Source organism: Thalassophryne amazonica, chromosome 6 (assembly GCF_902500255.1).
Source record: "Thalassophryne amazonica chromosome 6, fThaAma1.1, whole genome shotgun sequence".
Lineage (NCBI taxonomy): Eukaryota > Metazoa > Chordata > Actinopteri > Batrachoidiformes > Batrachoididae > Thalassophryne > Thalassophryne amazonica.
In genome coordinates this window covers 25,091,783-25,116,701 of record NC_047108.1, presented here as the reverse complement: position 1 = coordinate 25,116,701, position 24,919 = coordinate 25,091,783, and the positions used below count along the sequence as shown (strand labels likewise).

At 39.5% G+C, this 24,919-nt stretch overlaps 1 protein-coding gene and 1 long non-coding RNA gene across 2 annotated transcripts in view; one reads left to right on the top strand and one right to left on the bottom strand.

Annotated features, from left to right (window-relative positions):
• LOC117511972 (guanine nucleotide-binding protein G(I)/G(S)/G(T) subunit beta-1) overlaps window positions 1-24,919 on the top strand; it is a 112,835-nt gene that overhangs the window by 55,863 nt on the left and 32,053 nt on the right. The window contains exons 5-6 of the mRNA XM_034171906.1: window positions 17,899-17,962; window positions 19,633-19,795. Coding sequence (XP_034027797.1) covers window positions 17,899-17,962; window positions 19,633-19,795 — 227 coding nt within the window. The remainder of the gene's footprint in view (window positions 1-17,898; window positions 17,963-19,632; window positions 19,796-24,919) is intronic.
• On the bottom strand, window positions 1,911-23,110 carry LOC117511973. Its single transcript, XR_004561166.1, has 3 exons — window positions 23,025-23,110; window positions 13,664-13,668; window positions 1,911-1,923 (listed from the first exon to the last, which is right to left on the bottom strand). It is a non-coding gene; the product is annotated as an uncharacterized LOC117511973 (long non-coding RNA).

Genomic DNA, 24,919 nt, shown 5'->3' with positions numbered 1-24,919 from the left:
GCAAATATTTGCACAAAAACAATAAAGTTTATCAGTTTGAACATTAAATATCTTGTCTTTGTGGTGTATTCAGTTGAATATAGGTTGAAGAGGATTTGCAAATCATTGTATTATGTTTTTATTTACATTTCACACAATGTCCCAACTTCACTGGAATTGGGGTTATAGATCTGGAGGTGGTCTATATGGAGGAGTGGACCAACATCCCTGCTGCAGTGTGCAAACATGGTCAAGAACTACAGGAAACGTCTGACCTCTGTAATTACAAAGGTTTCTGTACAAAATATTAAGGTCTGTTTTTCTATTGTATCAAATACTTATTTCATGCAATAAAAATGCAAATTGATTATTTAAAAATCATACAATGTAATTTTCTGAGCCCCCCCACGCACACACACACAAAGGTTTCTGTACAAAATATTAAGGTCTGTTTTTCCATTGTATCAAATACTTATTTCATGCAATAAAATGCAAATTGATTATTTAAAAATCATACAATGTGATTTTCTGAGGCCCCCCCCCACACACACACACACATACACATACATTCTGTCTCTCACAGTTGAAGTGTACCTGCAATAAAAATTACAGACCTCTCCATTCTTTGTAGGTAGGAAAACTTGCAAAATTGACAGTGGATGAAATACTTATTTGCTTCACTGTGTGTGTGCGTGTGTGTATATATACACACATGCAAAAAATGTATTGTTGGAGCCTGTGTCCATACAGCATTTTTTTCTGAGCTTCCACACACAACACTACATGTGACAGTCTATTCAAAATTTGCTGCACCCAGCACCTTATTTTAGATTACTTTGCCTTTTTTGTGCAGCTGCTTTGAACACTTTAAGTTTATGTGGCTAAACCTGATATGTTGGCAACCAAAAAACTGAAGAAGCTTGTTTTTACCATCGCTCACTTCAGTCACTTGATAAGTCACACAAAATCTATCGAAATACAGACAAAAAAGTTTATTTATGGTCACAAGTTAGACACATTCTGTGTTGCTCCTGGGGGTGAGTGCTTTCTCATTGTATGTGTTATAAGCCTGTCTTGAGTTGTTCATTGTCATCATCAAAATAAACTCCACAATTAGCACTTTTTACAAGGAAGTAGCTCCTTCACCCCCCTCTCCCTCTCTGTGCAAAAATGGCCTCGATTGTGTTGCCTGTATTTATTTATTTATTTATTTGTTCAACTAACTCATAATAATGTTATTTATAGCTCCTTGCACTTTTTGTGTGAAGGGCAGTTTGGAAGGTTCTGTGAATTAAACATATGCTGCAAAAAATTTCAGAGTAGAAGAAGAGTGTGTTATACTAAATTTTGACACTTTTTTGATCATTTTTACTGCAGGCAAATATTGACCTCATATATCGCTATCAGCCTCCAAACCTTGTCGATAATCTTGTCGGGCCTTAAAAATTCATACTGGTCGACCCCTAATGCATTTCTTTGCCTTGAGCGCTAAATGACATGTTGCATATACTATGGACATCGTCGATATGGAAACAAGGCATGAGGAGTACCTGTAATGCATGTGCGTGTTTACAGGGTAACTGTTCACTTTTGGACACATTTTAAGACGCAAGGTTTCCATGGAAATGTGGATTTCTGCTTTTTTGAGGTTTTCCCTCAAAATTTCTGAATTTTGCTGACTTGCAAGCCGTCATGCAGTCCGCAGATTCCACCTCCGTGACTGACACTGTGCTTGATCAACCAGCACATACTTCCCCTGGTGGGATTTCTTCCAGCACATGTGATTGGTCATGTTTCTGAAAAGATTGTCATAGCTCCACCTCTCTAACATAGACGGACAGTTTGTTTTTTTTAAGAAAAAAATATTGCATTTATTTACAAGCAACACCCACCATAAAGAATTCAAGTATTTCCAGATGTCTTGTTCGAAAACAGGGGCGCTTTCTGTGGATAACAGTTTTTCGGCAGATTATGATGAGTCCGACTGAATGCAGGCAACAGGTGAGATTAAAAGACTTTTATATTTTCTGTGTCGCTCTGTAATGTTATACCTTCTGCTACTACATTGATTAGGACAGATTTGGCATGACACCATTTCTGCACATGCTACAGGTCTTCTCCATTTTGTTGTGGAAGTGTTACAGCCCCACATACCACAGCATTTTCAGGTGGTTGGAGTGTTAGAGCTCAAATATTTTTTTTGAAATGGTGCCGTATTTTGTAGGCAGGATGAAGTGGTAGGACACCGGCATTTTGAACAAAAGTGAGATTTTTGGCCTTTTCCACACAGTAAACAAGTTTAAATGGTCATGACCAGAGTTGGGGCAACTAATGAAAGTCATTAATCGACTACTCTGCGAATAAATTTGACATTGAATGAATTCAGCCAATTTTTAATCTTCATTGTGAAACTGAAATGTGAGTTATTTTAACAAATATAAGCACAAAATCACAAATACAAAAAAAACGGCATTAGCATGGAGACAATACTTGCATTAATTTACTAGGTGTAGACTACCTGTTTGAGCTGACAAATTCACCTCCCAAGGTTCACACACTTACTTCACTGAGTGAAGGGAGTGGTGGCAGCTCCAGCCAGTCTATTCTTTTAAGGGTTAAATGAATAAATAATAAATGCTTTTGACTAGTCGACTAATAAAAAATAGTGAACTCGTCGAATGTTAGCTAGTTGTAGCTGATTATTACAACTAGTTGTCCCATCCCTAGTCATGACTGGAGGAAAAGGATGAGCTTGAAGATCGTTTCTTGGATGACGTGAGGAAGCTGAGTGCGTCTGGTGTCACAACCACTTGAAGTATTATTCATATCACATGGAAAACAGTTTCTCCGTCACCACGACAAGACGGTGAAACGCGAAGTTGCCCAAGAGTCCTTGCAATCAATGCAACTTCTAGCGATGTTTCTTTATGCAAAGAAGGCTAACAGTGGTAATTTCTTTACAAAAATTGATTTTCCATGAATTACTTCGGTTCATGAAGTGATGATTTTCCTGTTAATAGTGGTTTTTTTCTGAAAGACGGATCATTTGTTTTCCATATGTTGACAGTGCTTCAAGCCGGTTGCCCGCTCGCTTAATGCAACCAGAATTTACTGTGAGTAACCTGGAAATGACTGAACTACTTAAAATTACAAGACAAGACCTTTCTGATTTTAGAGATATTGCGTAAATGCAAAAAAGCAGTCCTACATATTTGTTTAATATGCGCTTTGAATGACATATCCTGATCAAAAATGACTCCAAGATTTCTCACAGTATTACTAGAGGTCAGGGTAATGCCATCCAGAGTAAGGATCTGGTTAGACACCATGTTTCTAAGATTTGTGGGGCCAAGTGCAATAACTTCAGTTTTATCTGAGTTTAAAAGCAGGAAATTAGAGGTCATCCATGTCTTTATGTCTGTAAGACAATCCTGCAGTTTAGCTAATTGGTGTGTGTCCTCTGGCTTCATGGATAGATAAAGCTGGGTATCATCTGCGTAACAATGAAAATTTAAGCAATACCGTCTAATAATGCTGCCTAAGGGAAGCATGTATAAAGTGAATAAAATTGGTCCTAGCACAGAACCTTGTGGAACTCCATAATTAACTTTAATCTGTGAAGAAGATTCCCCATTTACATGAACAAATTGTAATCTATTAGACAAATATGATTCAAACCACCGCAGCGCAGTGCCTTTAATACCTATGGCATGCTCTAATCTCTGTAATAAAATTTTATGGTCAACAGTATCAAAAGCAGCACTGAGGTCTAACAGAACAAGCACAGAGATGAGTCCACTGTCCGAGGCCATAAGAAGATCATTTGTAACCTTCACTAATGCTGTTTCTGTACTATGATGAATTCTAAAACCTGACTGAAACTCTTCAAATAGACCATTCCTCTGCAGATGATCAGTTAGCTGTTTTACAACTACCCTTTCAAGAATTTTTGAGAGAAAAGGAAGGTTGGAGATTGGCCTATAATTAGCTAAGATAGCTGGGTCAAGTGATGGCTTTTTAAGTAATGGTTTAATTACTGCCACCTTAAAAGCCTGTGGTACATAGCCAACTAACAAAGATAGATTGATCATATTTAAGATCGAAGCATTAAATAATGGTAGGGCTTCCTTGAGCAGCCTGGTAGGAATGGGGTCTAATAAACATGTTGATGGTTTGGATGAAGTAACTAATGAAAATAACTCAGACAGAACAATCGGAGAGAAAGAGTCTAACCAAATACCGGCATCACTGAAAGCAGCCAAAGATAACGATACGTCTTTGGGATGGTTATGAGTAATTTTTTCTCTAATAGTTAAAATTTTGTTAGCAAAGAAAGTCATGAAGTCATTACTAGTTAAAGTTAATGGAATACTCAGCTCAATAGAGCTCTGACTCTTTGTCAGCCTGGCTACAGTGCTGAAAAGAAACCTGGGGTTCTTATTTTCTTCAATTAGTGATGAGTAGAAAGATGTCCTAGCTTTACGGAGGGCTTTTTTATAGAGCAACAGACTCTTTTTCCAGGCTAAGTGAAGATCTTCTAAATTAGTGAGACGCCATTTCCTCTCCAGCTTACGGGTTATCTGCTTTAAGCTACGAGTTTGTGAGTTATACCACGGAGTCAGACACTTCTGATTTAAAGCTCTCTTTTTCAGAGGAGCTACAGCATCCAAAGTTGTCTTCAATGAGGATGTAAAACGATTGACGAGATACTCTGTCTCCCTTACAGAGTTTAGGTAGCTACTCTGCACTGTGTTGGTATATGGCATTAGAGAACATAAAGAAGGAATCATATCCTTAAACCTAGTTACAGCGCTTTCTGAAAGACTTCTAGTGTAATGAAACTTATTCCCCACTGCTGGGTAGTCCATCAGAGTAAATGTAAATGTTATTAACAAATGATCAGACAGAAGGGAGTTTTCAGGGAATACTGTTAAGTCTTCAATTTCCATACCATAAGTCAGAACAAGATCTAAGATATGATTAAAGTGGTGGGTGGACTCATTTACTTTTTGAGCAAAGCCAATAGAGTCTAATAATAGATTAAATGCAGTGTTGAGGCTGTCATTCTCAGCATCTGTGTGGATGTTAAAATCGCCCACTATAATTATAATAAGCACTAAGTCAGACAAAAGGTCTGAAAATTCACAGAGAAACTCACAGTAACGACCAGGTGGACGATAGATAATAACAAATAAAACTGGTTTTTGGGACTTCCAATTTGGATGGACAAGACTAAGAGACAAGGTTTCAAATGAATTAAAGCTCTGTCTGGGTTTTTGATTAATTAATAAGCTGGAATGGAAGATTGCTGCTAATCCTCCGCCCCGGCCCGTGCTACGAGCATTCTGACAGTTAGTGTGACTCGGGGGTGTTGACTCATTTAAACTAACATATTCATCCTGCTGTAACCAGGTTTCTGTTAGGCAGAATAAATCAATATGTTGATCAATTATTATATCATTTACCAACAGGGACTTAGAAGAGAGAGACCTAATGTTTAATAGACCACATTTAACTGTTTTAGTCTGTGGTGCAGTTGAAGGTGCTATGTTATTTATTCTTTTTGAATTTTTATGCTTAAATAGATTTTTGCTGGTTATTGGTAGTCTGGGAGCAGGCACCGTCTCTACGGGGATGGGGTAATGAGGGGATGGCAGGGGGAGAGAAGCTGCAGAGAGGTGTGTAAGACTACAACTCTGCTTCCTGGTCCCAACCCTGGATAGTCACGGTTTGGAGGATTTAAGAAAATTGGCCAGATTTCTAGAAATGAGAGCTGCTCCATCCAAAGTGGGATGGATGCCGTCTCTCCTAACAAGACCAGGTTTTCCCCAGAAGCTTTGCCAATTATCTATGAAGCCCACCTCATTTTTTGGACACCACTCAGACAGCCAGCAATTCAAGGAGAACATGCGGCTAAACATGTCACTCCCGGTCCGATTGGGGAGGGGCCCAGAGAAAACTACAGAGTCCGACATTGTTTTTGCAAAGTTACACACCGATTTAATGTTAATTTTAGTGACCTCCGATTGGCGTAACCGGGTGTCATTACTGCCGACCTGAATTACAATCTTACCAAATTTACGCTTAGCCTTAGCCAGCAGTTTCAAATTTCCTTCAATGTCGCCTGCTCTGGCCCCCGAAAGACAACTGACTATGGTTGCTGGTGTCGCTAACTGCACATTTCTCAAAACAGAGTCACCAATAACCAGAGTTTGATCCTCGGCGGGTGTGTCGTCGAGTGGGGTAAAACGGTTAGAGATGTGAACGGGTTGGCGGTGTGAACGGGGCTTCTGTTTAGGGCTACGCTTCCTCCTCACAGTCACCCAGTCAGCCTGCTTTCCCGGCTGCTCGGGATCTGCCAGGGGGGAACTAACGGCGGCTAAGCTACCTTGGTCTGCACCGACTACAGGGGCCTGGCTAGCTGTAGAATTTTCCATGGTGCGGAGCCGAGTCTCCAATTCGCCCAGCCTGGCCTCCAAAGCTACGAATAAGCTACACTTATTACAAGTACCGTTACTGCTAAAGGAGGCCGAGGAATAACTAAACATTTCACACCCAGAGCAGAAAAGTGCGGGAGAGACAGGAGAAGCCGCCATGCTAAATCGGCTAAGAGCTAGTAGCTATGCTAAGCTAGCGGATTCCTAAAAACACGCAAAGTGAATGTGTAAATAATTTAGAGGTGATTCAGCAGAAGGAGTGCTTTAGTTAAGGCACGTAAAGATTACACTGGGAAACAAATCGTGATCTAGATAACTAGATCAATCTAACTGCGCAGATTAAACAGCTAACAGATACAGAAAAACACCGCTGTGCTCCGGAACAGGAAGTGATACAATACCGCAGTGAGAGCCAACCACCAGTAGAGGCAAGCAAGAGGCCAGAATGATATAGATACATAGGTTGAATATCTTTCTTTATAAGAGTTGGTAAAACATCTCTTACTTGTAAATTGATTTTGAGTGATCTATTTATTGTTTTACACTGGTTTACAGAAATAAAGGTGAGTTTGGTATTCCTTGCATTGCTATTTGCTGACAGCAGTACATGTCTGTGCCTGTTTCTTCACAGCACATGACAAATGTGTGGTTACAAGAAGTATAAAGTATTGCCCAATGCACAGCGACCTAATCCCAGCATGACCTAATGGTTATTTTGATATTCCCAATTTCTAGTGACGCAACCAAGATGTTGCTTAATATTCATGAAGTGACCTGATCCCAACATGTCCAGATCCACCCAAAATAGCTAATGTGTCTATTTATAATCAAAAGAAGGAAGCTCAATAACACCATATTTGCAGCTTATCATCTTGAGATATGCAAGAATATATGGTAAAAATATTAATATCATAGTCAACTGTCCATATTGGCATCTGGGGTGATGAAAATTGGCATATTTTGACACTTTTCAAAATTATAATTTTTTTCAACGACTACAAATTTTGTTAAAACAACCTGGTGTATTATTTGAATGTGTAAATATCTTCCATTGTATCACAAACCAACATACAAAAAGTTCTATTGATTTTAAACTAATCAAATATATGAACGACATGTAAAAGTTTGCGTTTTCTACCATTTTGAGGCCTTTGTGGAAGGTAGATCACACTAGGTACACCAAAACTGCCAACATTTCCAAACTCTACCCCAAAAGTTAGCCTGTCATGAGCAGTTTCAAAGCTGTGAGGCATATAGGGAGCTCATTATTGAAGTTGGTAGAAAACACCATTTTTACGATATGTGAAAAATTCACACCAATGTCAAAAGGCTTCAAATGTTTGCAAGATAGAGACCTAATATGTGGCGTTTCACCATAACCTTGTAATAGGAATAACATATCAAACTGACAGAACAGAACTGAGGTGTGACCTGGGAGCCTCTGAGTGACTTGAGATGGAATGACCCAGCTGACAAATTTATTCTGCTATTGAATCTCAGTTCAAATAAATATAACTGAATATTGTTCAGTCAGTTTACATGCATTGGTGTGCAGTTTCAAATTTTGCAGAATTTTGTCCTTGCTGAGGCTTGACTTGTGTCATGAATGGAAAGTTGTAATGGAAATGAGTTTCTTTTTGCTACGACTTTCACTCTGTGAAAACGTAACATATACATAAATGGACTTTTTGTTCTGTTCATCCTTAAACGTATGCCCAAAATGCTCTGTTTGGTACCTCATTTAATAAAAAAAAAAAAAAAATCCCCAGACCCCACCTGTGACAGACTGTCGAAAGGCCTTCGCAATATCTGATGGCTGGAATATGGCAATCGGGTATTGCGGAGGCCTTGCGTCAGTCTGTGCTCAGCATATGTTCATTCCTGTTACTGTCAGCATCTTCAAAGTCACAGGGAATATTCTTCGTGTCACGCTTGCGTTTTGTCATCTCCATGTAAACAGGATAAAATAAAAAGCTAAAGTTGGTTATGTGAAATTTCCCCACAAAAAATGGGTTTATGTGCTTTTATATTCCCACAAAGTCTTGCGCTAAATCATTGCGAGATGACGCCACAGTATAGCAGCACTGGATAGAAGTATAATTGCATGGCACTGTTATTCCATTGTCTAGGGAGAACCCTGTGTCCTTTAGAACATAGAAGAATGGAAATAATGCATGTTGCTATCCTGCACCAAAATCCCAAAGAATGAAAGTATGTCTCTGTACCTGAAGAATTTCGATTTCTGTTCTGTCGTGTGTTTCATAAAAGCCCCCCTGTTCCATTACAGTGGCTGCAGCATTGTTGTTAGTCTCTGATCCGGTCGGTCCCGCGGCAGACGGCGTTGATCGTCACCCCCATGTTGGGACTTTTTTCTGGCTGCTCTTCCTTGGCTACACGGGTTGTGGTCAATCCCAAGACGAAACAAAAAAATGCGGAGGTTGTCTTCTGATCATTGGGCCTCGTGTAACACTTGCGTTTTGTCATGAACAGTGTTGCCACAGTTACTTTGAAAAAGTAACTTAGTTACTTTACTGATTACTCAATTGTAAAAGTAACTTAGTTACTTTACTGATTACTCAATTGTAAAAGTAACTTAGTTAGATTACTAGTTACTTTTTTAGTTACTTTTCCCAGCTGCCGACAACAACCCTCTGCCACCTCAACATGACAATGATACCTGTTTTGCCAAAACTCACTTTATAGTCACCCTTTCTTGACTTCAATGAAAATAAATACTTGTTTTATAAAAAGTAAAATAAAGACGTCTTTCTTGACCTCATATTTAACTGTTGACAGCACTGTAACAGTAAAACTTGCAATTTCGAGCCTACATTGTTTATAAAGGTAACTATTAAATTCTAACATTTTTCTAACATTTAAATTCTCTTTAAACATTTTACTTGTCGAAATTATTATTTTAAGCAATATTAGTTGTAGTAAAAAACGGCTTCAAAATTGCACCTTTAATCTAGGGGTGTTGTGGGGGAGGGGGCACATCCTTGCCCCATGCCCCCATTCCATCTAGATTCGCCCCTGCTTTGGCGTTTGAGCACAAAGAATGGATAACATTTATTTATGCAGAAAACAGGACAAGATTTACAGGTAAGAAAGTTTTATTGCGTTTTCACATCATGTGGTCCTCAGAAAGAGAGTTTAGGTGCATTTGAGTGGAAAGCGTCGCGGAGGATCAGCTGTTTTTAACGAGACGATACGGAGCAGCTCAGCTCAGAATTCTAAATAAAGGAGGAAAAAAAGTATAAAAATGTCTTTGTAAAGCTCAGTGCAGGTGTGCTGATCACCGCGCTTTAAGAGGTGAGGACGAGTCGAGCAGCTGCAAAAAACAGCGGATTAAAAGCTCACAGCTCGCTTAAAGTGGGCAGTTCAGTCGAACCCCGACCTCCTGCCCACGGACCAAGTTTAATGCTGTTATCGACCCACAATGAAAAATAATAGTAACGCACGGTGACATGGAGAAGTAACTTTAATCTGATTACTGATTTGGAAAGATTAACGCGTTAGATTACTCGTTACTAAAAAAAGTGGTCAGATTAGAGTAACGCGTTACTAAGTAACGCGTTACCGGCATCACTGGTCATGAACTGTGTTTTCTGGAGGTAAACAGGATAAAATAGAGTTGAAGTTGTTTGTGTGAAATTTCCCACCAAAAATGGGTTTGTGCGCGTTCAGTTTTCCACCAAGTCTCGCGCTAAAACATCACAAGATGATGCCACAGTATAGCAGCTCTGCAGTGGCAATATAATGGCACGGCACCATTATTCCATTGTCTGTGGAGAACCCTCATACTACTACTGTGAGTCAAACCTTACACTCTAATATTTTTTTTCTTTGGGGTTAGCATTTTGTAGTTACTAGTTGGATATATAATGATCACTGTTGGTCAACTGTTGACTGATAATGTGAAATTTTAATGTTCATATCCATTATTGTATAAAACACAATCATTTAGCTGGCTTCGATATATTGCTTTTTACATGTTTGTTTTCTTAAGTCACCAACATTTAAGCGAGTCACTCTGCTTCTGTCCCTCAGACTGCTGCGCTCTGCGGGAGACGGGGTCAGACTGCTTATTCATCAGAGAGCCAGCCAGTTGAAGTGACGTGACAGCACTATTCCATTCAGAAACTTTAGAAGATTAAATGAAATTTGTTAACTTGCCTTTTTTCTACCAGAATATGAACCTAAAAGCCAAAGGTTTCCGATCCACATTTATATTGAGTCACTGTTCTGGTATGATATCAGACTCCTGCATGCAAGCTTAGGCAGACAACGTGACCAACTAATTAAAAAAAATTTACATTATGTATAAGGCTATATATATATATATATATATATATATATATATATATATATATATATATATATATATATATATATATATATATATATATATATATATATATATATATATATATATATATATATATATATATATATATATATATATATATATACATATATATATATATACATACATACATACATACATACATACATACATACATACATACATACATACATACATACATACATACATACACACACACACACACACACACACAACCCCTGGCAAAAATTATGGAATCACCGGCCTCGGAGGATGTTCATTCAATTGTTTAATTTTGTAGAAAAAAAGCAGATCACAGACATGACACAAAACTAAAGTCATTTCAAATGGCAACTTTCTGGCTTTAAGAAACCCTATAAGAAATCAGGAAAAAAAATTATGGCAGTCAGTAACGGTTACTTTTTTAGACCAAGCATAGGGAAAAAAATATGGAATCGCTCAATTCTGAGGAATAAATTATGGAATCACCCTGTAAATTTTCATCCCCAAAACTAACACCTGCATCAAATCAGATCTGCTTGTTAATCTGCATCTAAAAAGGAGTGATCACACCTTGGAGAGCTGTTGCACCAAGTGGACTGACATGAATCATGGCTTCAACATGAGAGATGTCAATTGAAACAAAGGAGAGGATTATCAAACTCTTAAGAGGGTAAATCATCATGCAATGTTGCAAAAGATGTTGGTTGTTCACAGTCAGTGTCTAAACTCTGGACCAAATACAAACATGGGAAGGTTGTTAAAGGCAGACATACTGGTAGACCAAGGAAGACATCAAAGCGTCAAGACAGAAAACTTAAAGCAATATGTCTCAAAAATCGAAAATGCACAACAAAACAAATGAACGAATGGGAGGAAACTGGAGTCAACGTCTGTGACAGAACTGTAAGAAACCGCCTAAAGGAAATGGGATTTACATACAGAAAAGCTAAATGAAAGCCATTATTAACACCTAAACAGAAAAAAACAAGGTTACAATGGCCTAAGGAAAAGCTATCGTGGACTGGATGAAAGTCATATTCAGTGATGAATCTCGAATCTGCATTGGGCAAGGTGATGATGCTGGAACTTTTGTTTGGTGCCGTTCCAATGAGATTTATAAAGATGACTGTCTGAAGAGAACATGTAAATTTCCACAGTCATTGATGATATGGGGCTGCATGTCAGGTAAAGGCACTGAGGAGATGGCTGTCATTACATCATCAATACATGCACAAGTTTACATTGATATTTTGGACACTTTTCTTATCCCATCAATTGAAAGGATGTTTGGGGATCATTCATTGAAATCATTTTTCAAGATGATAATGCATCTTGCCATAGAGCAAAAACTGTGAAAACATTCCTTGCAAAATGACACATAGGGTCAATGTCATGGCCTGCAAATAGTCCGGATCTTAATCCAATTGAAAATCTTTGGTGGAAGTTGAAGAAAATGGTCCATGACAAGGCTCCAACCTGCAAAGCTGATCTGGCAACAGCAATTAGAGAAAGTTGGAGCCAGATTGATGAAGAGTACTGTTTGTCGCTCATTAAGTCCATGCCTCAGAGACTGCAAGCTGTTATAAAAGCCAGAGGTGGTGCAACAAAATACTAGTGATGTGTTGGAGTGTTCTTTTGTTTTTCATGATTCCATAATTTTTTTTCCTCAGAATTGAGTGATTCCATATTTTTTTCCCTCTGTTTGGTCTAAAAAAGTAACCGTTACTGACTGCCACAATTTTGTTTCCTGATTTCTTATAGTGTTTCTTAAAGCCAGAAACTTGCCATTTGAAATTACTTTAGTTTTGTGTCATGTCTATGATCTGCTTTTTTTCTACAAAATTAAACAACTGAATGAACATCCTCCGAGGCCGGTGATTCCATAATTTTGCCAGGGGTTGTGTGTGTGTATGTGTGTGTATATGTATGTATGTATGTATGTATATATATATATATATATATATATATATATATATATATATATATATAATGTATATATAATGTATATATATATAATGTATATATATATACACACTAATAGAGTGCCTCTATTAAGATGAAGCTTTGGCATTCCTGTGTGCACCAAGTTCAAAGAAAGCTGTTTCTGTTTAAGTTGGTGGTGTGAAGGTGCGCTGGGTCAACGCAGCAAGCATAGCCTAACGAAATTTGAATTGGTCTTCATTTTGAGGTTTTTCTCTTGGTTGATCATCACAGCTGATCTGGCTGAAATGATTGGTTGGTCTTGATCTGCTCAGCTTTCACAACACGAGATGTCTTTCTAACTCTGTTCATGTTGGTTGGTTGTTCTTGTTGTGCATAAGCAAAGCATTGTATCATCACGTTCCAGCTGACTGACTGAATCGAGTCTCACACCAGACACTTTTGTGCTTCTGACATCACTGTACTTTTTGATGATTTCTCAAACTGTGTGATTCTGGCACATTAGCTTTGTGCTGTGTGCATGTTGCTGCCAGGCTGGTAGATACAATTTGCATGCTCCCAGTGGAGCATAATGTGTTCACTCTGCTCAGTCTGTCTGTGCTTTGGGACGTCGCTGTGGTTACTCTTGCCGAATTCACCCAGATAAAATTACCTGCCAGCTGAGTGCAGAATACAAAAAACAGGGTTTGTAACTACAGATCTTCCATCACAAGGACTGAAGAAATTAGTTGTCATTATCAACAGCCATGATAATTAATGATATTTTTGTTAATAAACACTGAGGCTGTCAATCAATGGAGCCCTGTAACATAACAGTCTGACGCATGAAATATAGATGGTCTGCCGAATGAAATTGTCACAAGTGAAATGTTTTACAAAGGCACAAACTACAACTGAGGATCTACGCATCTATCAGCACCCAGGAAGGAGAGAAACTGGCGTCCTGTCCAGGGTGAACTCCGCCTCATGCCCTATGGCTCTATTGGGGTGATATGGGATTCAAGATGGCGCCTGTGACTGGCGTGGCTGTCGCTCGGCTCCTGTTGTGTTGGTTACAAATGGCCACTTTTACGACATTTGTTGTTTTAGCAGCCCGAATAGCAGATGGAGGTGTCTTGGCTTTACGGACTTACGATCGGGACTCTTTGTTTCATATCAAGGAGACAATGGAGAGCCTATTTGCTTCACGAGACAGGTTCAACCAGGCGTTTCCTCCGCCCCTAACTATCGGCTCCGACTCACCTGATTATCCGCTGCTGTTGAGGGTGCCGTGTAAGATCCGCAGGAGACTGAGGAAAAAAGGCTTTTTGGATAAGAGGAGAAGAGGCTCGCGGGCTGGTGTCCAGGTGAAGAGAAGGCGTGCAGCAGCGCGTTTGGGCGCCAGCACCGGTGGCCGAGGACGGGCTCGCTTCCTCTACCACATTCCTCTCTTTGATGTGTGCGATGGCACATCTGCATCGACACCTGTTCGGTTAGGTACGGGTGTTCTAGACTTTTCTCAGCGCTGGTATCCTGGTGGCGTAGTTCCATCGCTATTGTGCACTTCCGTGTTTACGCCTCCGCCTGCACGGATCAGCTGGAGTCCACGTGACCACCGTCTTCGTCCTATCCCATTGCGAGCCTCAGACGGCGCCTACGTGACGTCGTCCACCTTGCGCCTTGGTTTATTGAACGTGCGTTCAATCGCCAATAAATCATTTTCCCTGAATGATCTTCTATCAACGGAAATGTTGGACTTAATGTGCCTTTTGGAGACTTGGCAGAGAGAAGAGGAATTTCTTCATTTAAATGAGCTCTGCCCTGCTGGGTTCTGTGTCCTTGGGAAGCCCCGCCCCTGTCGCCGTGGTGGGGGCCTTGCCATCGTTTATAAAGAGGATTGTCTGTGTAAAGGGGTACAGTCACAGGATTTTCCCTCCTTTGAATCACAGTTGGTCAAGGTGGGTTTCTCAAACCTATTTTTCTGTGTGTTGGTTTACCGCCCCCCAGGCCCTGCTACTGCCTTTCTTAAGCATTTTAGTGACTTTTTATCCTCTATAACGTTGGAATCTGTTTTAATACTTGGGGATTTTAACCTTCATGTTGATGACAAGTTATCTTGCTCTGCTATGGAGCTTTTATCGTTGACTGAAGCTTTTAATTTTGTGCAACATGTTTGAGCCCACTCACCAAAAGGGTCACATTTTAGATTTAGTTTTTACACTTGGCCTAGACATTTTAAATGTCTATAAAAGATGTCCACTTGCGCGACCATAGTCTCGTTTCGTTTGACCTACATTACAGCTCTGATCAGTAGCCCTTAGAAGTTAAGTCTCGGAGGCGTATCATCACTGCTGAAAGTGCAGAAAGATTTTCTTCTATGTTTAATCCTTGTTTGTTGACTGATTTTCTTGATATGGACAATTTTATCCAGTGTTTTAACCAACACTGTGATACTATTCTTGATCAATTGGCTCCTGTCAAATACAATGTGTCTTTACAGAAAAATGAGTGCCCTTGGATTAATGAAGAACTCTTAAGTCTTAAGAGACTGTGTCGAAGGACTGAACGCCTGTGGAAATCCTCTAAACTTGAGGTTCGCAGGCTTCATCTCAGGGAGCTGGTTCTATCATATAACAAAATGGCTGAGAGTGCCCGTTCTGTCTACATACGTCAGCTGGTGTCTGTGAATAAGAAGAATCCCAGAGTGTTGTTTGATACAATCAACTCTCTTGTATGTCTTGCTGCTTCAGTTACTCCTGTGTTTTCTGAGGCTGACAGCAATGCTTTTTTGAGTTTGTTCACTGACAAAATCAAGTTGATTAAGGATAAAATTCCACCCTCCCTGTGTGGTACTTCTATTGTTATTGAGCCTGCTTCCAGCATTTGGTCTTCATTTAGGGCTGTGACACTTGCTGATATTTCGGCATTGGTGAGCAAGATGAAACCTTCCTCTTGCTCATTGGACATCCTTCCCTACAGGCTCTTTTTTAAAGTATTTGAGGTAATTGGTCCGTGCATTACTAGAATGGTAAATCTTTCTTTGTCCACCGGTGTGTTTCCCAGTGCTTTTAAGCATAGACCTATTTCTAAGCTCCCATTCCTGTCTAAGATCCTCGAGAGGGTGGTTTCAGACCGACTAACACTCTTCCTGGATCAGAATAACATTCATGACAGGTTTCAGTCCGGTTTTTGTAGACAACACTCTATGGAAACGGCTCTTTTGAAAGTGTCCAGCGACATTATGATGTCTGCTGATGCTGGGAAATCCACCGTGTTGGTTCTTTTGGATTTGTCCTCTGCCTTTGATACTGTTTACCACCAGGTCCTGCTGAATAGACTGAGGGATCATGTCGGACTGTCGGGGTCAGTTCTTCTGTGGTTTTTTTTTCATATCTGTCTGGGCGCAGCTTTAGCGTTTTTGCTAACCAGATAAGGTCAGAGTCTGAGGACCTGTTATGTGGAGTCCCTCATGGTTCTGTATTGGGCCCCATTTTGTTTTTATTGTACTTGATCCCTTTAGGTAGGATCATTCAAAGATTTACTGATGTCTCTTACCAGTTATTTGCGGATGACATCCAGCTTTACTGCTCCTTTAAGCCATCTGAGATTAAGAGGCTTGATTCCCTCCTCCATTGTTTGGCGGAAGTTAAACAATGGCTAACGAATAACTTTCTTCAGCTTAACGCAGACAAAACACAGACATTGGTTATTGCCCCTGATGCCCATATTCCAGGTATTCAGCAGTACTTGGGAGACCTGGGCCAGTCTGCTAAATCATGTCTTCGAAACCTGGGTGTCATTTTTGACAAAGACATGTCGTTGGTACAGCATTGTAAACAGCTGACGAGGAATTGCTTCTTTCAATTAAGAAATATCTCTAAGCTCAGGAAAATGGTGTCTCGAAATGATTTAGAGCTTATTATTCATGCTTTTGTGTCAACACGTTTAGACTATTGTAACAGTTTGTTTTCATGTCTAAACAAGGAGTTGCGTCGACTGCAGTTGGTACAGAACTCTGCAGCAAGAATTCTGACACAAGCTAACAGAAGGACTCATATTTCCCCAATTTTAAAGGAACTTCATTGGCTGCCAGTGTCCTTCAGGATCAATTTTAAAATTTTGGTTTTAACTTCTAGAGCTCTACATGGCCAGGCGCCTCCCTGTATCTGTTACCTCATCCAACCTTATGCCCCTGGCAGGGCTTTGAGGTCTGTGGACCAAAATCTGTTGATGGTTCCTCGCACCCATTTTGCAACCAGAGGAGAGCGATCCTTCCAGGCTGTTGCTCCCAGGCTTTGGAATGGTCTCCCGCTCTCTCTGCGCTCACTGGACTCTGTCGATACTTTTAAAAGCCAACTTAAGACTTTCTTTTTTACTCAAGCGTTTGCTTAGCTTTTAGGCTGCTCTGTGATCCTATGTTATGTTTTATGTTTTTATGTCTCTTCCATTGTCTGATGTTTTGTGTGGTGTACTCTGCTTTTACGTTGTGAAGCACCTTGTGGCTCTTGTCTGTGAAAGGTGCTATATAAATAAAATTTACTTAAACTGAAAGCAGGAAAAATTATGGTTCAGACAGCGCTAAAGTTAAACTGATTGTTTAGGAAGGATCATTTTTTAAAAAAATGCAAGGTGTATCAGTGTTTTACATACCAAATTTGTGTCTGTGTCTTCCAGTTTGGGTGTGATTATAAGCAAAAATGTGTGGAATCACACTGTCCATGAATCTTGCAAACACATTTCCTCCTAAAACAATTAGTGGGTTTCAATTAAGCTTCATAATGTGGTAGCACACCACATGAAGATGTGCAAGAAGGACAATAATAATTGGAGATAACTGTTTTTTTGAAATGAACTTTAACATCATTTCAAAACCCTGTCCAGAGAGAGAGACACATTCATTCACCCAAATATCATCTTTGGTTAATTAGTTTCCCGGTGACGTCATAGTTGTGTAAAGTGTGTCTGTTTATTCTGGTGGAGGAGGCCAGCCCAACAACACACACTAGTGTGGGTGAAGACACTGATTCTACTCCTTGGTCCATCTCATTGTGGTATCATTCTCCAGACTTCTGTGTTTTCTCAAGTCCTTCCTTCTTTCAAGACAGGAGAAGTATATAATCCCTTTTTGTAATGTTAGAAAAAAAGTTTGGGACCTAGTTTTTCTTGTAAGTTATTCAGAACTCATCAGTAGTTTTTTGTTGTTTTTTCTTCAAGGCTTTTGGTCAGTGCATCCCAGGACGGCAAACTCATTATTTGGGACAGCTATACCACAAACAAGGTAAACTCAACATATTTCAAGTAAAAGTAAAAAAAAAAAAAAAAAAAAAAAAAAATCCTGTCACACTTATTTGAAACCTCTACAAAAAGGGGAAAAAAAATTCAATGTTTTGATTATATCTTCAAGAATATTTTTTAAACATGTAAGTTGATAGTATTTTTAATGAAACGCTGAAATATAAGAACACTAAATGGTTTCAAAATTGGGAGCTAAGCGAAAGATGACAATGCTGTGAATAAACTTACATACTTGATTACTTTAACATGTATATTTACACAATCTTTTAATATTGCAGTATTCTTTCTTTTGTAGGTAAAGACATCACAATAAACCAACTTAGACCAACATTTGAGTCAGTCATATAACAATTTTAAAACAAGAAAATTGTCACAGTGTAAGCTATTTTTTAAAACTTTGCAAATAGATTGACATTAGTAACATCATTTATGACTGATACAAAGATTCAGATTACTGTAAAGACCTTTCAACTTAACAAAAACTGAAATTGGCAAACATTATTTTATTTAATTTTAATTGATGTCCATGTGAAGCGCAATTGCTGCTCGCTAGTTCAGAGCGCCCGCGCACCCCCCCCCCCCCCCCCCCCAAAAAAAAACCAAACTGATGGAGCATGTTTCTTTGTATTACGCTTAGAAATACTGGATGTTCAGCACGATGAGAGAAACCTGGTGATTCAACCCAATTTGTATCCCAATAGTAAGTCGTTGAATGGCACCTCCGTGCTCCAGCAGCACACTGTGGAGAATTTTCCACCTGGGAATAATGTGTACAAGGCTGCCCCGGTGTCCCCACTGAGTTCCACCCAGATGGTTGTTGTTTGAGGGGCGTTCCAGATAAAGCAGAACAAGATTCTCATCTTGTGAGACATAACGAGATGTAAATATGAGAAGTAAGATGGCACTGGTCTGGGCAAACTCAGAAATTTGTAATGGTGTGAAAAAAAATAATTTGACCATTTAGAAATGGGCAAAATTTGGACTTGTTCAATTCAAGCAACGTTATAAGGAATCTGTGTTATCCAGTCACATGTATTATTACAATATAGTTTTAAACTGAGCATCTGCTGATTGCTGTGAACGACATCTGTGCTTGTACAGTGACAGTGAAGGCATCTGTGCTCCAAATTGAAGATTGGATGCCATTTTGCACTTCTGCCACTAAATTTATTTTATTTATAACTGTTTTCAGAAATGTTTTTTATATCTAACATGCATACATTCCATCATTTAAATAAGCCAGGCTATAAACAAAACACCAAGGCAGGGGTTTAGAACCTGTTAATACACTGGTTTATTGGGAAGTAAATAGATAATGTTTGGCATAGTTTGCCACCTTGGCTATTAAAAGGTCTGTGTTGTTTAGTGATGATCACTTAATAAAATAATCCAGTACCATGCAGATTTATTAAGCAAATGTAAATTTTTGTTTGGATCAAATGCAAGCTGTTTGAAAAATCTGCTTTTGTCATTGGTCCCAGATTACTGCCAGTTGATTTTGTCAGTTGCCAAAGCCCTCCGTTAGCAATGAAGTAATCCGCAAGTGTTTGAAAGTGCCAATTCTCTATATAGTGGGAAATGTATTTGAAAGGTTACATTGCAAACAGAAAGTATTGTCACTGTTTAGTTTTGGCTCATCCTCGACTCTTTCAGGTCCATGCTATCCCGTTGCGTTCCTCCTGGGTGATGACATGTGCCTATGCACCTTCTGGTAACTATGTTGCCTGTGGAGGCCTCGACAACATCTGCTCTATCTACAATCTGAAGACACGTGAGGGGAATGTGCGTGTAAGCCGTGAGCTGGCTGGACACACAGGTAGGCTGGATGGATGCTCATAACATGTCAGGCCCTAAATGTTCAAAAGATTTTCACTGTATACCTCAGTGGTGCCCAAAGACACTCCAGAAAGTGAAGAGAGTGTACAGGTTTTATTTGCAACCATTGACTCCACCAGGTGACTCATCCCAACTGCTCAAACTGATAACTCGGAGAAATCACCTGTTGGATGTAGAAGCAACCAAATGCAGGGAGCTGTGAGGCCAGCAAATTACAATTTTGATCCAAAACCCAGGTTACACTAAATGTTTACATTTCTGGCCTATATAATCAGAATGGAATGGTATGATGTAGAATTTACCACTCTGCCCTCACCCTTCAGGGTCGTCCCAGTTTTTAAAACATGCTTTCAAATAGTGGCATGACTGTGCACCTATGAGCACAGGTTCCCATTCAAGCCAATGTACAAATGTCCAACTTCAGAACAGTAATAACAGTGATGAAAGTCTTCCGGAAATTACCTGAAATCTGGATTTTTACTCACGCGGTGAACGTTTCCGGATTATTTTTGGTAGCATACGCAGAATCCATCCATTCATTCAGTTCTACGCCCAAACAGATGGTGGCAGTAATGCGCAGTGTTGGTTTGCAACCCATCAATAATCTCCAAAGAAAAAAAGGTTATTTAGTTTTGGAAGTTTAAGTCATATTTTTAGGGACTGCGCGGTGGTTCTCCTAAAGTTTTACTTTGTTGTGGACATCAAAAGTTATGAGCTGCGTATTTCTTCCAGTAATGATACATTAAGTGGAGTTAACAGGTCATTCTTCCAGCTGCTACAAAATACTAATGCCGTTAGCATTTAGACGACTTTAAATCTTACTCTGTCTGAGAGTCAAAACCACAAGATTGAGTTTGCGCAACGGTCAAAAATTTGTCTGAGGTGAGTAATTGAAAATGATACGTGACGTTGATGCTCTGCTGAAGTTTAACAGCTAACGTTAGCATTTTAGCTGCAGGAAGTTAAATCAATCACTGTAGAGCTGAGTGAGCGTTTTATATTTAGAAATTGTTTGACCTATTTTTATTTTTAACAAATAAAGCTACAGTTCTTTATTATTACTGCCAATTTTTCTAACTATAACCACAATACAATAAGCATATGTACAGTACAAGTTGTGTGAAAAGACTGGGGTGGAAAACTTGACCTGACCCTGACCCTTGTTTTTTGGGGGGGAGGTAAATAGACATGAAAATGCACCAGAGTGGATCTTGCCAAAAAATTTCAGGGTTCCCCCCATGGCCCACTTTCATCACTGTAATAAACATGCTTACAATCTGGTATCAAAAATGTTTGATCTTTATAAATACTTTCCTCCTCCTTGACAACTGTATGCAGATGTCGCAGACCGAACAGTCCCCCCTAAAAATCGGTCTGCCCTGCCTTCACTGCGCATGCGTTATTAGCCACATTTCCTGGATTCATACCTCGTTTGTGCTTCAAACTGCACTCCAGTCATCATCTGTCTCAGCAACAGATATCTGAAGCTTTTGTACAGCAATCATTTCCACATAAATTCAGCATTATTTTATCATGAAAAATTCAGCATTATTCCATCATAAAAGACAGATTAAGCAATCAGAGCGCCGCAGTTAAATGAGCTGCTAGCTGATGCGTTCACTGCACACCGGTCATTTCAAAGTGTCACGGAATTTCGCCGAGTTTCTGCTTAAACTGCCTCGTTTCTGCTTAAAACTGACTAGAATGATTTAAGAGGTTTTGCCTTGTCATTTGGTAGTTAATAATCCCATTAATCCATTTGATTGGTTTGGGTGAAGAGACTCGGTCTCAGATGAGCTGGTGTTGTCTGAAATAACGCATGCACAGTGAAGCAAGGCGGACCGATTTTTAGTGGGGGGGACCGTTCGGTCTGCGACATCGGGTGCATTTTTTGTAACTTCTGTAAGACATTTTAAGCCATGATGTTATGTATAATTCGGGATGCAGGTGCTTTGAGAGTCAGCTGCTGAGCCGACCCAGAGTCGCTGTGTTTGTAGATCTGTATCCGCTCAGTGTGGCTGCTAGCTGTTGTTTAGGTTGTCATTTATTACAAACACCTGGTTTAATATGGCTTGTTGTGAGGTGAAATGTCCTAACTGATCATCTAAGATGTCCCTGCTGCAATACCTGCGTTGAGTGAAATTCTCATATTTAATGTTGCAATCTAAAGGTGCAAAGAGCAGCATTGGTAGCCTAATCCAATAGGTGCTTTTAATTACACGGTTACTGAGAAAATAAGCAGCTCATAACTTTTGAAGTCCACACCAAACCATTGTGTTAAGACAACCACTGCGCAGTCCCCAAAAATCTTATTTAATAATCACCTGAACCGTGGTTTGCCTCGCTAATGAATTAATTTGTTTTACCAGAATAAGCTACTGTCATAAGGTAGTTTACAGAGCACAGGATCTGATGGGTCACAGAATGCTGTCTGTTAACTGTTAATGTATAGTTTTTTGGGGACAGATACGTTAGTCATGTTCACAAGTAGTTGGACAGTGACATAATTTTGCATCACACAGTCAAATAAGGCAATCAAGATGTACTTGTAGTGTAGACTTTAAGATAGGGCTGCAGCTATCGATTATTTTAGTAATCAAGTATTCTATCAATTATTCTGGCGATTTTTTTGAGTAATCAGATAAAAGAATGAATTTAATTTCATTAAGCTTAATTTAAGTTATTCCTGACAGAGAAAATAAGTCAGTTTAATGAACAACCATTTCAACTCCTCTTAAAGTAAACATTTTAATTGGCAGACTTTGGTGGCATTATTTAACTGGTAGCTGCTTCTTTAAAGAAAGAAAAGGGGTCCATTTAAGTGGCATTGGCATATTCTGGATTAATTTTAAAGATGACAAAAAGATGACCAAAAATTTAAAACATATTGCCATATTTGGCCTGAATAGGACTGAAAAACGTTTGTAAGTATTTTAAGCATAGGATTAACAGCTTAGGTGAATTGGAAACTTTATCATTGTCCAGGTCTCCTTTGTAAAAGAGATCTTGATCTCAATGTAACGAACCTGGTTAAATAAAGATTAAATTAAAGTGGGAGGGGGAAGTGTTGGCTTTTTAAATACTTAAGACACTGGACTTGAAAGGATTTAATACTGCTATAATGGACTGATGCAGAAGGTGGCAGCAATGCAACAGTAAGGATACCAGCTGCCATTAAATGTGACAGAAGAAGAGCGGGTACATACTACATTCACAAAATGCTTCAAGAAACCACAAAAGAAATGCATAAAAGTACTTACTTTACTCATATTTGTTGTCAGTCTGGGTAAATTGTCGGACTAATCTCGTTTCCTCAGCCGAGCCTTCGCAAGACAAAAACAAACTTGTTTTCGTCATGGCAGGCGGTCAGAGCTATCTCTGACCACCAGCTAGCTCCAGCACAATGTGAAGTGAATAATGAATAATTTATAGATCCTTAACAGTACCCATTCCTACTAGCAATCACTGATCTAAATTAAAGGACATGTCACACCAAAATCATAACAATTTAGATTTAGGCTGTTAGTGACCATCTGATGATCCACCGGGATTAATTTGTGCACTTCCGTGACCGGTTTCAAGGTATACGGCATTCACAACAAACGGCTACGGAGACGTCCAAAAACAAAGTACTTGTGAGTACTCTGGTGTTTCCAACAAGTGACGTCACAACTAGAAGTGTCCCAGCGTGTGCTTCAATGGAATGTATCTGCTAGCTTTAAGAACTGAGGCACAGATTAATTTCAGAGTTGACTTAAGTGTGATGTTGTTATGATGACTTGTTTTTAAGTGGTAACTGTTCATTTCGATGGAGTCACGGTAAAAGCTGCAGCTCCAAGAAAGTTTATGTGCACCTGCACTGCCACGAGTCATAAACACAGCCTATCACTAACAATCTCTGCTCCAGGATCAGTTTTGTGCACGATTAATTGAGTGTTGTCAATAAAAAAAAAACATCTGCTGCTGTGGGAAAGGGAGTGTCTCGTACACTTGCTAACGCTTTGGACAGTTTCTGACATTTCTCCGTGGGTTATTTTGTGCTCTCTGCAGCTCACTGTTTTCGTCTGTCTGTCTCCATTTTGCATTCCGCGCTTAGCATGCGCTTTACTTCATCAAAAGCGGAAGTAAGCACGCTGTTGAAGTACCGCGCACATAGTAGTGAATTAAACGAAGCCTTGAGGCAGAGAATTTTGCCTCAAATTATTTTAGTAATCGAATTACTCAGATTATTCAAGGAATCGTTTCAGCCCTACTTTAAGATATAATTACAACCTTTTTTCACACAGTCCTGCAATTTTCAGAGGCTGTAAGTCATGGGACAAACTAAGTACAATAATTGTTTAATGCAAATCACTTTTACATCCACTTTATTTATGTATTTATTTATTTAGTTTTTCAGATAAGTCTGGCATGGTTTTTTGAACATTTCCAAGTCACTGAATATGTCTTGGACTTCATCAGTCTTTAATAAATACTATTGTGCTATATGATAAATATAACTGAAGCAGGCAGCTCTCAAAATCTTAGGTATCGGGCAAGAAGGAGACTAGTGAGGGGAGCCACCAAGAAACCCAGGCAATTCTAGAATAGAGCCTTTATTGTCATTGTATGTACATACAATGAAATTTGTCCTCTGCATTTAACTTATCCTAATTACAGTTAGACACAATCCAACCATTAGGAGCAGTGTGCAGTCGCAGTCTGGCACTTGGGGACCAACTCCAGATGTAGAAACTCTGCCTTGGTCAGGGACAGAGAAAGGAGTGGACCCTACATAAGCATGTTTTTGATTGTGGGAGGAAACCGGAGGAAACTCGGGCAGACATGGGGAGGACATGCAAACTCCACACAGAAAGGGCAGGAAGCGATCGCACAACCTTCTTGCTGTGAGGCACCAGTGCTAACCACTAAGCCACTGTGCTGCCCTAGAAGACTTCGGTGGCTGTGTTTGGGGAAACGACAACTACAACTTTTGTCTGTTGCACCACCATTAGGGATGTATCTGGTTCCAATACCGACATAATTCATGTATCAGAAAATACCGATCCAACCCGCGACATTTTCCGATACTAGAGAAGAGCCACTGTGAATCCTCTCAACTGCT